Here is a 14,099-nt window from a genome sequence, read left to right as displayed (position 1 = left end):
ATATTCTTTGTTGCCCTATATAAAGAAAACTACGAGTCAGGAGGTGTTAGAAGGCCCTGAAGTACCTTTTGATAATTTGACGCAGACAACAGAGGATGAAACCACTGGAATCAAGGCTGCTACTTTTGATTGTAGACCATCCTGCTTATAATCGAAAAAGAAAAACGCCTATATTGCGACCCAAATCGGGAGATAGACATTTATCTCACAAAAACGAATAAAGCGGTATAATTGAAAGCCAAATTTGGACGTTTTCAACTGCACTCCGTCGCGGATGCGGACAAAGTTGATGGGGCGTGTTGAAGGCGGAACTGGGGCGTGGTTATCGGCCGATCAGAGATGGGCGCCTTTCGCCGATAATGGAAAAAAAATATGCGTTTTTAGCGAGAATTTAGGGCACTTTTCCTGGACCCTGTTTTTCCGCGAATAAGGCCCCAAAAAGTGCCCTAAATGACCAGATGACCACTGGAGGGAATCGGGGATGACCTCCCCTGACTCCCCCAGTGGTCACTAACCCCCTCCCACCACAAAAAATGATGTTTCACAACTTTTTATTTTCACCCTCAAATGTCATACCCACCTCCCTGGCAGCAGTATGCAGGTCACTGGAGCAGTTATTAGGGGGTGCAGTGGACTTCAGGCAGGTGGACCCAGGCCCATCCCCCCCCACCTGTTACACTTGTGCTGGTAAATGGGAGCCCTCCAAACCACTGTACCCACATGTAGGTGCCCCCCTTCACCCCTTAGGGCTATAGTAATGGTGTAGACTTGTGGGCAGTGGGTTTTGAGGGGGATTTGGGGGGCTCAACACCCAAGGGAAGGGTGCTATGCACCTGGGAGCTGTTTTACCTTTTTTTTTTGTAAAAGTGCCCCCTAGGGTGCCCGGTTGGTGTCCTAGCATGTGAGGGGGACCAGTGCACTACGAATCCTGGCCCCTCCCACGAATAAATGTCTTGGAGTTATTCGTTTTTGAGCTGGGCGCTTTCGGTTTCCATTATCGCTGAAAAACAAAAACGCCCAGCTCAAAAAAAAAGATAAACGTCCATGTTTTTCGAAAATACGGTTCGGTCTGCCCCTTCACGGACCCGTTCTCGGAGATAAACGCCCATGGAGATAGACGTTTCCGTTCGATTATGCCACTTCTATGCTGCAATCAGGTCGTGATTGGATTTTGAAGATATTTTTTTTGACACAGACAAGATTTCTTTCTTAATTATAAGATTAGAGTTTTTCCTGATGTCTCCAGACAAACCCAGTGGAGACATCAAGCTTTTTTTAAAATTACATCCACGTGTTTTGCAGCTAGGAGGCATATTTTGGCTTCATTTCCCATGTAAGTGTGTGATTAAAATTCAGTCGATGAAGTATGTTTTCTCTGATGCAGCACATTTAGTGACCTTTTTGGACTCTAAGCTGTTCGTTACTCCTCCGCCCTTAGCTTCAGTACTTATTACATCTACTCCATAAAGTATAATTAGCTTGGACTGGGCTTTCTGCTTTTTTTTTAGGAAACAATCTCTCTTTAAATTGTGCCTTGTCTTCTACCAATTGTGGACTTTAGATACGATTCTATCTTTTTTTGAATATTTCGTCACGTTTTTTTTGAGATATATGAAGGAGGATTAGTTGGATTTGTATTAAATATATATTTTGTTTTTCTTGTAGGAGAACTTTTATTCCTCATTAATGAGATATTGTATCTTTCCGTTCAAGAATTTTCTTGTAAAATTTGAAAATTACTAATAAAAAAATAAAAATTAAAAAAAAAAAACCTCAGCTCCCTTCTGCCTGCCCCAGCAACAGCTCCTTTTTTTCACCCCAGCTTTGCATCAGCTCTATCTCCAAGCCCCAGCTCCCACCCACCCCCTTTTTCAGCATCAGCCCCATCTCCTATTTTTGAACAGAAAGTAGATGCTCTCAGCTGTATAAGCCATGCAGTGCCAGGAGCCAGATTTGGCCAAGGACAGGCAAAGCAGTGGCAGCGAAACACAAGCTCCCCGTCGCTCTGCAACAGTGCTGGGCAGGGGCAACCCCCTGTTCCGACACCTATGGTCAGCGGTGTGCTGGTAAATTTTTAACAACGGGCTCTCTCTCTGGGCATAGCCGGCCCTGAAATTTTGGGGGTGGGGTGTGGGAATACATGCCTCTCTCTCTTATCCCTTGTGCGGGCACGCTAGGCATACCTTTGCCGAGCCCCACCAGCCAATAAATGGACTGCCACCATTCTCTGCTGCTTGTTTCTGGCTCTGAGCAACATGATGGTACCTTCTTGCGCTTGCATGAAAAGTCCCAGCCTGATGATCAGAGTCAGAAACAAGGAGCAGGGAGCAGCAGCAGTCTATTTACTTGGCTAGTGGGGCCAACATCACTGCCAGCAAAGTAAAAGAGAATTCAGGAGGGGGCCCAAGCCCACATTTTGGGAGTCAGTTGTTAAAGTAGCCATGGGGAGGCCTACTTTAACAACCGGCTCCCAAAATTCTTAAAAACTTAAACGGCTCTTGCGAGCCCGTGAGAGCCCGCTCCAGCACACCACTGCCTATGGTATGAATTCTAGTTTTCAGGTGGTAGTGTAGTCTTTACCACTCTTCTATTACACCTTTTCATTTTTCCTCAGTTACAAGAGCTCACAACAAATTACTTCATTGTTAAACAGGTGTAAGTTACTATAAGAAGTCTGAATTAAGATAAAACAATTTCGTTCTTAGGGGTATGTTTACTAAGGTGCATTACCACTTCTAACAAAACCTTTAAATTTAAGATGCGTTAAATGCTAATGCACCTATATGTTTTTATGTGCATGTTAGCATTTAACATATGTAAACCATTTACGCGCGTTAAAAACTCTATTGCACCCATAGCGCACCTTAGTAAACATATAGGCTTCCCTACGTCCATCTCAATAACAGACTATGGACTTACATAAGTACATAAGTATTGCCATACTGGGAAAGACCAAAGGTCCATCGAGCCCAGCATCCTGTTTCCAACAGTGGCCAATCCAGGTCACAAATACCCGGCAAGATCCCAAAAATGTACAAAACATTTTATATTGCTTATCCCAGAAATTGTGGATTTAATAACGGTCTATGGACTTTTCCTTTAGGAAGCCGTCCAAACCTTTTTTTAAACTCCGCTAAGCTAACCGCCTTTACCACATTCTCTGGCAACGAATTCCAGAGAGTTTAATTACATGTTGAGTGAAGACAAATTTTCTCCAATTCATTTTCAATTTACTACATTGTAGCTTCATCCCATGCCCCCTAGTCCTAGTATTTTTGGAAAGCGTGAACAGACGCTTCACATCTACCCGTTCAACTCCACTCATTATTTTATAGACCTCTATCATATCTCCCCTCAGCCGCCTTTTCTCCAAGCTGAAGAGCCCTAGCCGCTTTAGCCTTTCCTTATAGGGAAGTCGTCCCATCCCCTTTATCATTTTCGTCGCCCTTCTCTGCATCTTTTCTAATTCCACTATATCTTTTTTGAGATGCGGCGACCAGAATTGAACACAATATTCGAGGTGCGGTCGCACCATGGAGCGATACAAAGGCATTATAACATCCTCATTTTTGTTTTCCATTCCTTTCCTAATAATACCTAACATTCTTTTCGCTTTCTTAGCCGCAGCAGCACACTGAGCAGAAGGTTTCAATGTATCATCAACGACGATACCTAGATCCCTTTCTTGGTCCGTGACTCCTAACGTGAAACCTTGCATGAGAAAGCTATAATTCGGGTTCCCACATGCATCACTTTGCACATTAAACGTCATCTGCCATTTAGACGCCCAGTCTCCCAGTCTCGTAAGATCCGCTTGTAATTTTTCACAATCCTCCCGCGATTTAACGACTTTGAATAACTTTGTGTCAGCAGCAAATTTAATTACCTCACTAGTTACTCCCATCTCGAGGTCATTTATAAATATGTTAAAAAGTAGTGGTCCCGGCACAGACCCCCTGGGGAACCCCACTAACTACCCTTCTCCATTGAGATTACTGACCATTTAACCCTACTCTCTGTTTTCTATCTTTTAACCAGTTTTTAATCCACAATAGAACACTACCTCCTATCCCATGACTCTCCAATTTCCTCTGGAGTCTTTCATGAGGTACCTTGTCAAATGCCTTCTGAAAATCCAGATACACAATATCAACCGGCTCCCCTTTACCCATATGTTTGTTCACCGCTTCAAAGAAATGTACTGGATTGGTGAGGCAAGATTTCCCTTCACTAAATCCATGTTGACCTTGTCTCGTTAATCCATGCTTTTGAATATGCTCTGTAATTTTGTTCTTAATAATAGTCTCTACCATTTTGCCCGGCACCGACGTCAGACTCACCAGTCTATAATTTCCCGGATCTCCTCTGGAACCTTTTTTAAAAATTGGCTTTTCCTCCAGGAACTCGTCCACACCTTTTTTTAAACCCAGATAAGCTAACCACCTTTAACACATGCTCTGGCAATGAGCTCCAGAGCTTAACTATTCTTCGAGTGAAAAAATATTTCTTCCTATTTGTTTTAAAATTATTTCCATGAAATTTCATTGAGTGTCCCCTAGTCTTTCTACTTTTTGAAAAATTGATTCACCTCCACCTGCTCCACACCACTCAGGAGTTTGTAGATCTCAATCATATCCCCCTTCATCTGTTTCTTTTCCAAGCTGAAGAGCCCTAACCTCTTTAGCCTTTCCTCATACGAGAGGAGTTCCATCCCCTTTATCACTTTGGTCGCTCTTCTCTGAACCTTTTCTAATTCTGCTATATCTTTGCGATATGGCGACCAGAATTGAATGCAATACTCAAGGTGAAATCGCACCACGGAGCGAAACAAAGGCATTATAGTATTTTCGGTCTTATTCACCATCCCTTTCCTAATAATTCTTAGCATCATGTCTGCTCTTTTGGCTGCTGCACACTGGGCAGAAGATTTCAACATATTGTCTGCAATGACCTCTAATTCTTTTTTCTTGAGTACAGACTCCTAAAGTGGACCCTGGCATCAGATAACTATGATTTGATTATTCTTAACGTGCTTTGCTTTTGCCTACATTAATCTGCCATTTGGATGCCCATCTTTCAATTTCTTAAGGACTTCCTGCAATTTTTTTTTACAATTGACAACTTTTGAATAGTTTCATGTCAATTTTTCACAATTCACAACTTTGAATAGTTTCATGTCATCTGCAAATTTAATCACCTCACTCATCGTTCCAACTTACAGATCATTTAAAATATATTAAACAGGACTGATCCCAGTATAAATCTCTGCAGCATGCCACTATTCACCCTCCAACAAAACAAAACAGCGATGACTAAAAAAAAAAAAAAAAAAGGACGCTTAAAAAAAAAAAGTCCAGTTAAAAATAAACAAGATAAAATTTTACAATTAGGATGCTCGATGAGCAAGACTCAACACAGCTGTGTTTCAGCCTAGGCCTTTTACCATCGGATTTGTTAATTCTTAAATCTTTCACCTTCGGATATGACCAATCTTGTTTTCGTCTTTCAATTTTAGATCTTGTAATGGAGCTGCAGCGTCTCTTAGATCGAACTCTAAAATTGAAAGACGAAAACAAGATTGGTCATGGTCATATCGGATGGTGAAAGATTTAAGAATTAACAAACCCAATGGTAAAAGACTCCTGATGTAGGCCCTGTAGGCCGAAACACAGCCGTTTCGAGTCTTGCTCAATCAACCATCCTAATTGTAAAATTTTATCTTGTTTATCGACTATTTTTATTTTTAACTGGACATTTTTTTTCAAACATCGTCCTTTTTTATTTTTTAGTCATCTTCGCTGTTTTGTTTTGTTGTATTTTTTTGCGAAGACTTGTTTCCTCTGTTTTTGTATTATATATATATATATTTTTTTTTTTGTTACATTTGTACCCCGCGCTTTTTCCCACTCATGGCAGGCTCAATGCGGCAGGCAATGGAGGGTTAAGTGACTTACCCAGAGTCACAAGGAGCTGCCTGTGCCGGGAATTGAACTCAGTTCCTCAGTTCCCCAGAACCAAAGTCCACCACCCTAACCACTAGGCCACTCCTCCACTGTTGCTACTATTTGAGATTCTACATGGAATGTTGCTATTCCACTAGACGTCGGCCCTTGCAGATCACCAATGTGGCTGCGCAGGCTTCTGCTTCTGAGAGTCTGACGTCCTGCACGTACGTGCAGGACGTCAGACTCACAGAAACAGAAGCCTGCGCAGCCTTCTACATGGAATGTTGCTAGTGGAATAGCAACATTCCATGTAGAATCTCCAATAGTAGCAACATTCCATCTAGAATCTCCAATAGTATCTATTTTATTTTTGTTACATTTGTACCCTGCGCTTTCCCACTCATGGCAGGCTCAATGCGGCTTACATGGGGCAATGGAGGGTTAAGTGACTTGCCCAGAGTCACAAGGAGCTGCCTGTGCCTGAAGTGGGAATCAAACTCAGTTCCTCAGGACCAAAGTCCACCACCCTAACCACTAGGCCACTCCTCCACTGTTGCTACTATTTGAGATTCTACATGGAATGTTGCTATTCCACTAGCAACATTCCATGTAGAAGTCGGCCCTTGTACATCACCAATGTGGCCGCACAGGCTTCTGCTTCTGTGAGTCTGACGTCCTGCACGTACTCACAGAAACAGAAGCCTGCACAGCCTTCTACATGGAATGGAATGTTGCTAGTGGAACATTCCATGTAGAATCTCCAATAGTAGCAACATTCCATGTAGAATCTCCAATAGTATCTATTTTATTTTTGTTACATTTGTACCCCGCGCTTTTCCACTCATGGCAGGCTCAATGCGGCTTACATGGGGCAATGGAGGGTTAAGTGACTTGCCCAGAGTCACAAGGAGCTGCCTGTGCCTGAAGTGGGAATCGAACTCAGTTCCTCAGGACCAAAGTCCACCACCCTAACCACTAGGCCACTCCTCCACTACTATAGACTACTACTATTGACTATTCACCTTCCTCCATTAAGAAAAATAGCAATTTAACCTACCCTTTGTTTTCTGTCCAATTACCAATACTTAATCTAAAGACAGATATTGCCTCCTATCCCATGCAGTGCCCCATCCAAAGCTGCAGAATTCGTTCATGCCTGGTGGGGATGCTGCAGCCCCACTAGCTGAAGAAATCTGCTGCCTGAGCCGTTCCCCTCCCCCTCATACTGCTTCAAGAATGAGAAAGTTGGCAGCCTTATTTCAGCTTGGAGAATGTCAGCACCAACAGGCTACAGGCACACCTTCGACTTCCTTGCCCCTGAGACAAAACAAGGATGAAGGGGATGGCTCAGGCAGAGGATTTCTATAGCTGGTGGGGCTTCTGCATACCCACCAGCAAAGGCAAAATGATTAATACAGCGGGGGGGGGGGGGGGGGGGGGGAGAAAATACATAGCCCCCCAGTCCACCCCTGCCCCCCCCCCCAAAAAAAAAAAAGACTGCTGGCTAAGCCCCTGATCCCATGACTGCTTAATTTTCTCAGGAGTCCCTCATGAAGTACTTTGTCAAAAGCTTTCTGAAAATCTAGATACACTACACCAACCTGGCTCACCTTCCTATATAATAATTCTCACCTCCAACAGGATGTGCTTGGGACCGTGCCTGCCGGAAGTGGTCTGCTAGGCAGGCACGCACTGACCTCAGTGACAATTTGGCAAAGCAAAACAATCTGAGTGCTGGCCATTAGGACACAGGGTTGATAGGAGACTTTTAAAAGACTGAAGGAACCAAAAGTGTTAAACTGGAGAAAGGGGGGGGGGGGGGGGGAGTTGTGAATGACTGAAAGACATGCAAATTTGGGACAGGAAAACAATCTCAATGCTGGCCATTAGCACACAGGGTACATAGGAGAGTTTTAAAAGACTGAAGGAACCGAAAGTGTTAAATGGGGGGGAGGGGGGAGTTCTGAACCACTGAAACACATGAACATTTGGGAAAGGAAAACAATCTGAATGTTGGCCATTAGGACACAGGGTAGATAGAGTTTTAAAAGACTGAAGGAACCAAAAATGTTCGAGGGGGGGGGGGGGGGGGAAGTTCTGAATGAATGAAAGAAATGAAAATCTACGAGAGGAACACAATCTGAATGCCGGGCATTTGTACACAGGGTAGATAGGACACTTTTTTTAAAAAAATGAAGGACGTGAAAGTATTACATCTTGGGGGAGGGGTGAGGAGGAAAGCGGTGGGGTATCCGGATACTGGGCGTTAGGGCCACGGGGGTACATAGACTTTTGAAAGCCTTAAGGAACCCAAAGTGTGGGAAGGAGGAGGAAAAGGAGGGGAGGGAACGGGGTGAGGGGCATTAGGAACAGGGGAGGGGGCCCTGTCACACACTCTCATTCTCACACACACACACTGTCACACAGACAGTCTCACTCTGTCACACACCCGCACATTCACTCTGGCTCTCTCTCTCAAACATACACACTCCCAGGAAAACCTTGCTAGCGCCCGTTTCATTCGTTCCAGAAATGGGCCTTTTTTACTAGTTATCAACATAATTTGTTCATGCCTGCAAAGAAATGAAGTAAATTGGCGAGGCAAGATCTCCCTTGGCTGAATCCATGCTGACTCTGTCCCATTAAACCATATTTATCTGTGTGTTCTGTAATTTTATTCTTTATAATAGTTTCCACTATTTTGACAACACTGAATTCGGGTTTACTGGTCTGTAATTTCCCAATCACCCCTGGAGCCTTTTTTAAAAATCGGCGTCACATTGGCCAATCGCCAGGCACTACCAATTATTTTAACGACAAGTTACAAGATCACTAGCAGCAGAACGACAGAGGAGCTATGATAGAAGTCTATAAATTATGAGTGGAGTAGAATTGTTAAATAAGGATCAGTTTAACCTGTCAAAATTCAATAACTAATGGCCAGTATATTGAAAATTATAGAAAGTTGGGTTTTTTTCTTCTTTATGCCATGTATAATTAAGCTGCGACATCTGTGGTCCAGAGAACGCGGTCAAGGTGATCAACATAGTGGAATATAAAAAAAAACGATTGACTAGTTCCTGGAGAAAAAGTCTATTAAAAAAATATTAGCCAAGAATCTGGGAAGAGAGTTATTTTTCATCCTTGTGAAAATGTCTATGGGACAAATCTACTTTTTGGGATCGGATGGGTATTTGCAACCTGAACAGGCCACAGGATGCCATGCTCAATGGACCTTGGTCTGGCTAGGGTTCACCTTGGATGTCAGCACCCAAGAAAAAGATCTATGTGTCACTGTAGACAATACACTGAAATCTTCTGCCCAGTGTGCAATAGTGGCCCCCCAAAAAATGCAAATAGGATGCTAGGAATTATTAGGAAAAGAATGGTAAATAAGGTCAAGAACACAATAAAGCCTCTGTATCACTCTATGGTACGACCTCGCCTTGAATACTGTGTTTAGTTCTAGTCGCCATAACTCAAAAAAAGAAAATATCACGGAATTAGAAAAGGTTCAATGAAGAGCAACCAAAAGGTTAAATGGGATGGAATCCTTTCATATGAGGAAAAGCTAAAGAGGTTAGGGCTCTTCAGCTTGGAAAAGAGACTGCTAATTTGAGGTCTACAAGATCCTGAGTGGTGTTGAAGTGAATCCATTTTTCACTCTTTCGAAAAAGTGCAAAGACTAGGGAATACTCAATGTAGTTACATGGAATACTTTAAAAACAAATAGGAGGAAATATTTTTTCACTCAAAGAGTTAAGCTCTGGAACTTGTTCCCAGATGATGCAGTAACAGTAGTTCGCATACCTGGGTTTAAAAAAAAATTTGGACAAATTCATGGAGGAAAAGTCCATAGTCTGCTATTGAGACAGACATGGGGAAGCCACCCCTTACCCTGGGACTGGTAACATGGAACGTTGCTACTATTTGGGTTTCTGCCAGGTACTTGTGACCTACGTTGACCTGTGTTGGAAAACAGGATATTGGGCTAGATGGATCATTGATCTGACCCAGTATGGCTATTCTTACGTTCATATGGCTCAATGCGACTGTTCTTAGTTATAAGTACCAAAAAAAAAAGGTTAAATCTTTTTGCTGATCACCACTAAACAGCTTTCATATCAACAGCAGCGAGTTTCCTAGCTCAGGTGGTCCTCAGAATACTGCACACTATGAACTACAGGAAAGAGGGGGTGGGGGGTGGAATCTCTTTAACACAAGGCAGGTGCTGGGTGAATATCTGCAGTAATCCAAAGATTGTGGTCATTTTTAACATAGCTTAGTGTAAGGATGAGGTTCATGCCTGTGAATGTATGGTCACACTAAATCATTTGCAGGTATAGATATTAAGAACTACAGCTTTTTGGGCAAATAGCCACACACTCAAGCAGCACTAAAATTACAAAGTGCTTAGCAAGGATGAACACACACTGCATCAGTAATGAAGAAGAATTCATAAGATTCCAGACACACAGCCTAGTTTTTGCAAGTTGCATTAATATTCCTCACTTAAAAGACACCATGACCTCTGCTAGCACATACCAAGTACCAGACAGCTCCCTGATGGCCTGAAAAGATTATCACCAAGATAAAGATCAGTCAGCTTTCACTATATTTTGTACTCTAGTAACTGCAGGAGTGAGGAACAAACAGTAAAATCAGGGAGAAACTAGAAATAAATGTTCTTAATATCTACTGTATAACCACAATGCCTCCACCCCCCCTTACTACTACATATATACTTAGCAAAATAAGGGTTTCCCCTATTACAACAGATTACAATGTTAGATTAAAGTAGGTGGAATTATGTGCATTTGTGGCAGTGAACACATTTTTGGGAGGAGATCCCTGAAAAGAAATGCACAAAGAAACGAGAAAATGTTTTTACACATGGCATATTTAAATGGATACTTCATTACACTGTGGTGCATGTACTGCTCTTAGGTTATTAAGAATGCCACATATCAAATAAGCAAAAAAATAAATATAAAATATATTATTTTTAAGTAATGCTTTTAGAAGAGCAGAGCTTATTGTATAAGGCAAAGTAATTCTCATCCGAACAAAAAGCTATTTCAAAATAAATAATTTATCTTGGGAGCCACACACAAAAGAAAGATTGCTCACAATACATTGGAAAAGGCTTTAACATGGGAATCCTAAAATGTATAATCGGGGAAGGGCGCTCATATTAACCTATATCATAAATGTTATTTGCTGCTGTTTACCAGCTTCCACTGAACAAAAATTCATCAACAACCTTGGTCTTTTCCCAGTGTGGCATTACTTATGTACTTAATCTATCACACCCACAGGCAAGAAAGGGTTTTAACATGGGAATCCTACAATGAATAATAGGGGCAGGGAGCTCATATTAACATATATTATAAATGTTATTCACTGCTCTTTACTAGATCCCACTGAACAAAAATTCATCATGAATTCAACAACTGCATCTGTCACACTCACAGGCAAGAAACCCTGGCCAAGAACCAATTGGAATCCAAAGGCGACACCATTATGCTCCTCACTTCTACCCCCGCCCCCCAAACGCCACTCAATCACATGGTGGTTATGGTTATGTGATCTAAGAGTCGACTTGCACAGGGGTGACCCAGGCACCAGCAGCACGCGCACGCCTGCGGCCCCGGGAGCTAGAGCGGCGCGAGCAGGTGGGCGGTGCGCCCAGAAGGGGGCGGAGCGCCACCAGCGCCACAGCACAGCGGCACGCGAGGGAGGGGCGGGGACTTCCGAATTACAGCTACCCCCTCCCCGGATAAGGAAAGCAAGATGCCGCTTACAGTCCAGGTGCTTCTTCTTGGGGCCCATCACTTCGTGTGTGGTGGCCTTGCAGACGGCTCTGGCCACGGCCGATCCTGTAACGCTGTACTGAGCAGCGGCGATGCGATCTGTCAGCGTTTGACCCGACATCTTCTCACTCCTAACAGAAAAAATAAACAAAAAAAAAGCCGTTTTACATATAAAACGTATAACTGGACAGCTGTTGTACGTGCATTTGCTTCTTAACCAGGGCAGCAATTTGCAATAAAGCCTCAGTCGTAGATTTTTATTTATTTATTTATTGCATTTGTATCCCACATTTTCCCACCTTTTTGCAGGCTCAATGTGGCTTACAATAAATACATCATGACTGGTGAAGATATTAGAAAATAGACATTTGGTGTTACAGAAGAATTATGGGTAACAAGATAATGTTAGAACATGATCATGATATAACAAGCAGATATTGTAACACAGTTCTGAGTATATGTGGAGGAGCGGGGTATGATCTAGCTCTGCGGGCTTTTTATATTCCTAGGTCAAATGCATGTCATCAAGGGAGGCTGAAGAGCTTTCCTCTCAGAGGGTCAAACGAATCAAACTGGGTCCCTGGTGCCGATGCTGTATGGTGCAAAAATAAATTGGTAGGGCCGTGGTCCCTGTGGCCCACCCCCATTCCGCTACTTATACATGACATGAGCTCAGCAGCTGCAAAAGAGAGCAGCACGCCCCCCCCCCACCCAAAACCTAGGACGTCTCCGGATACTGCATGATTGCAAAGGCCTCCCTCCCGCAGCCGGCACTGCACAGCCAGGTGACCCCCTGGGATTAAGAGCCAGAAATAAGAGCAGGCAATGAATGAGAAACGGAGCTGCCGTGTGCACGTAGAGAATGCATAGTCAAGGCTCTGCACCGATCTCCGTTCAAAGCCGCCCTTCTCCTTCCCCTTTGTTTTTCTTCACCAATTTACAGAACAAACGGTACCTTCTCTAGTCAATTTAGCAGCAGCAAAGCCTCGCCTTTTTTTTTTAATTAAATACAAATCGTAAATGCACGCGCAGGATCCCTATCCGAGAGATCAGCCGCGCATCTTCCCCACTCACCTGGCACCTCTCTTCTCTCCCTAAACACAACGCGATGAATACGAATTTTTTTTTTTTAAGTACTAAAAAAAAAACCAAAAAATTCGGGAAGGGAACGGTCGGACCCGCTGTGCAAAACTCCTGCTTTTGCGATATGACGCCGATGATCTGGCACGCGCCACCCTTCCCCGGAGCCCCAGGGGTGGGAGCGACTGGAGGAGGTGGAAAAACTTCGCCCCCTGCCCCTCGTATCCAGCTGCTGCTGCCGCTGCGGCGGTGGCAAAAGAAATCCACAGCTGAGCTGGTGGGGGAGGGGGGAGCCGGCTGTGAATGGAGGGGCGCACGTGATAGGATCAGAAAAAAGGGGGGGGGAGGAATCTGCAAGAGAGGAGAGAAATAATAAAAAAAAAAAAGCTGGGTCACCCCCACCCCTCCTCCAGATGATAATCGTCTATTATCGCACCACCGCCAGGGATGTACCAATGGAATCGCTTCCTCACACTCCCTCCCCCCCCCTGCCAGGGTTTTGTGGTTACTCCTAGTCAGCTGACTCTCCACTCCCCCCACCCCCCGGTTTTTCTCGCTATCAGTATTTCCCCTGTATCCGCTATCTTCTCCTAGCATCCCCTCCCCCCGCCCTTGCCGCACTCTTAAAGGTGAAGGACGTAATTCTCGCTCATAAGGTGCGCGTTGGGGAAGGGACGGGGGAGTCTGCCGAAAAAGGTTCGGCCATTGTTAAAGGTGCGCTGCCGAGGTGCTGATTGGCTAGCGAGGGAGTTCTAGCGTTCTCTTTTGCGCTCGCGCCTTTCTTTTTAAGGAAGATGGGGCGCGGCCCTGGCTGTCAAAACTTGGATGACATGAAGGGCGAAAGGCAACGGAGCGCTGCTATGTATGGTGGTTAACTGTATGGGATTTGGGGGTTCTGTTAGGGGCTACAAAAAAAAAGAGAGTGGGCTACGTAGACTTGCAGACCCCCCACCCCCATTAGAGCTTTGCATCTGATACGGTATGCAGTTCGTTAGTATTCTGTCTGTGTTGCACGTATTTCTGCTGTTTAATTTGCATGCACTTAAATTCGTAATCTTAATCAGAGGTTTAAACTTTACAAAAATTGTTTATTTTGCTCGTTATATATAGCCTTTTAAAGGAACGCGAAGGCAGTTTACAAAAATAAAAATAATACAGATGGGAGGGTGGGGGTGGAATACTAAAATCACACCACAAATAACTGTAAACGCAGCCACCTTAGAATGGGGGTAGAGAAGGGGTATCAATATTTAGGGCCAAT

At 43.8% G+C, this 14,099-nt stretch overlaps 1 protein-coding gene across 1 annotated transcript in view; it reads right to left on the bottom strand.

Annotated features, from left to right (window-relative positions):
• LOC115464823 (clathrin coat assembly protein AP180) overlaps nucleotides 1-12,869 on the bottom strand; it is a 198,366-nt gene extending 185,497 nt beyond the window's left edge. The window contains exons 1-2 of the mRNA XM_030195181.1: nucleotides 12,833-12,869; nucleotides 11,750-11,889 (exon numbers count right to left, since the gene is read on the bottom strand). Coding sequence (XP_030051041.1) covers nucleotides 11,750-11,879 — 130 coding nt within the window. The 5' untranslated portion in view covers nucleotides 11,880-11,889; nucleotides 12,833-12,869. The remainder of the gene's footprint in view (nucleotides 1-11,749; nucleotides 11,890-12,832) is intronic.
• Nucleotides 12,870-14,099: the final 1,230 nt, after the last annotated feature.

Source organism: Microcaecilia unicolor, chromosome 3, assembly GCF_901765095.1.
Source record: "Microcaecilia unicolor chromosome 3, aMicUni1.1, whole genome shotgun sequence".
NCBI classification, from domain to species: Eukaryota; Metazoa; Chordata; class Amphibia; order Gymnophiona; family Siphonopidae; genus Microcaecilia; species Microcaecilia unicolor.
This window is presented reverse-complemented; position numbering and strand designations above follow the sequence as displayed.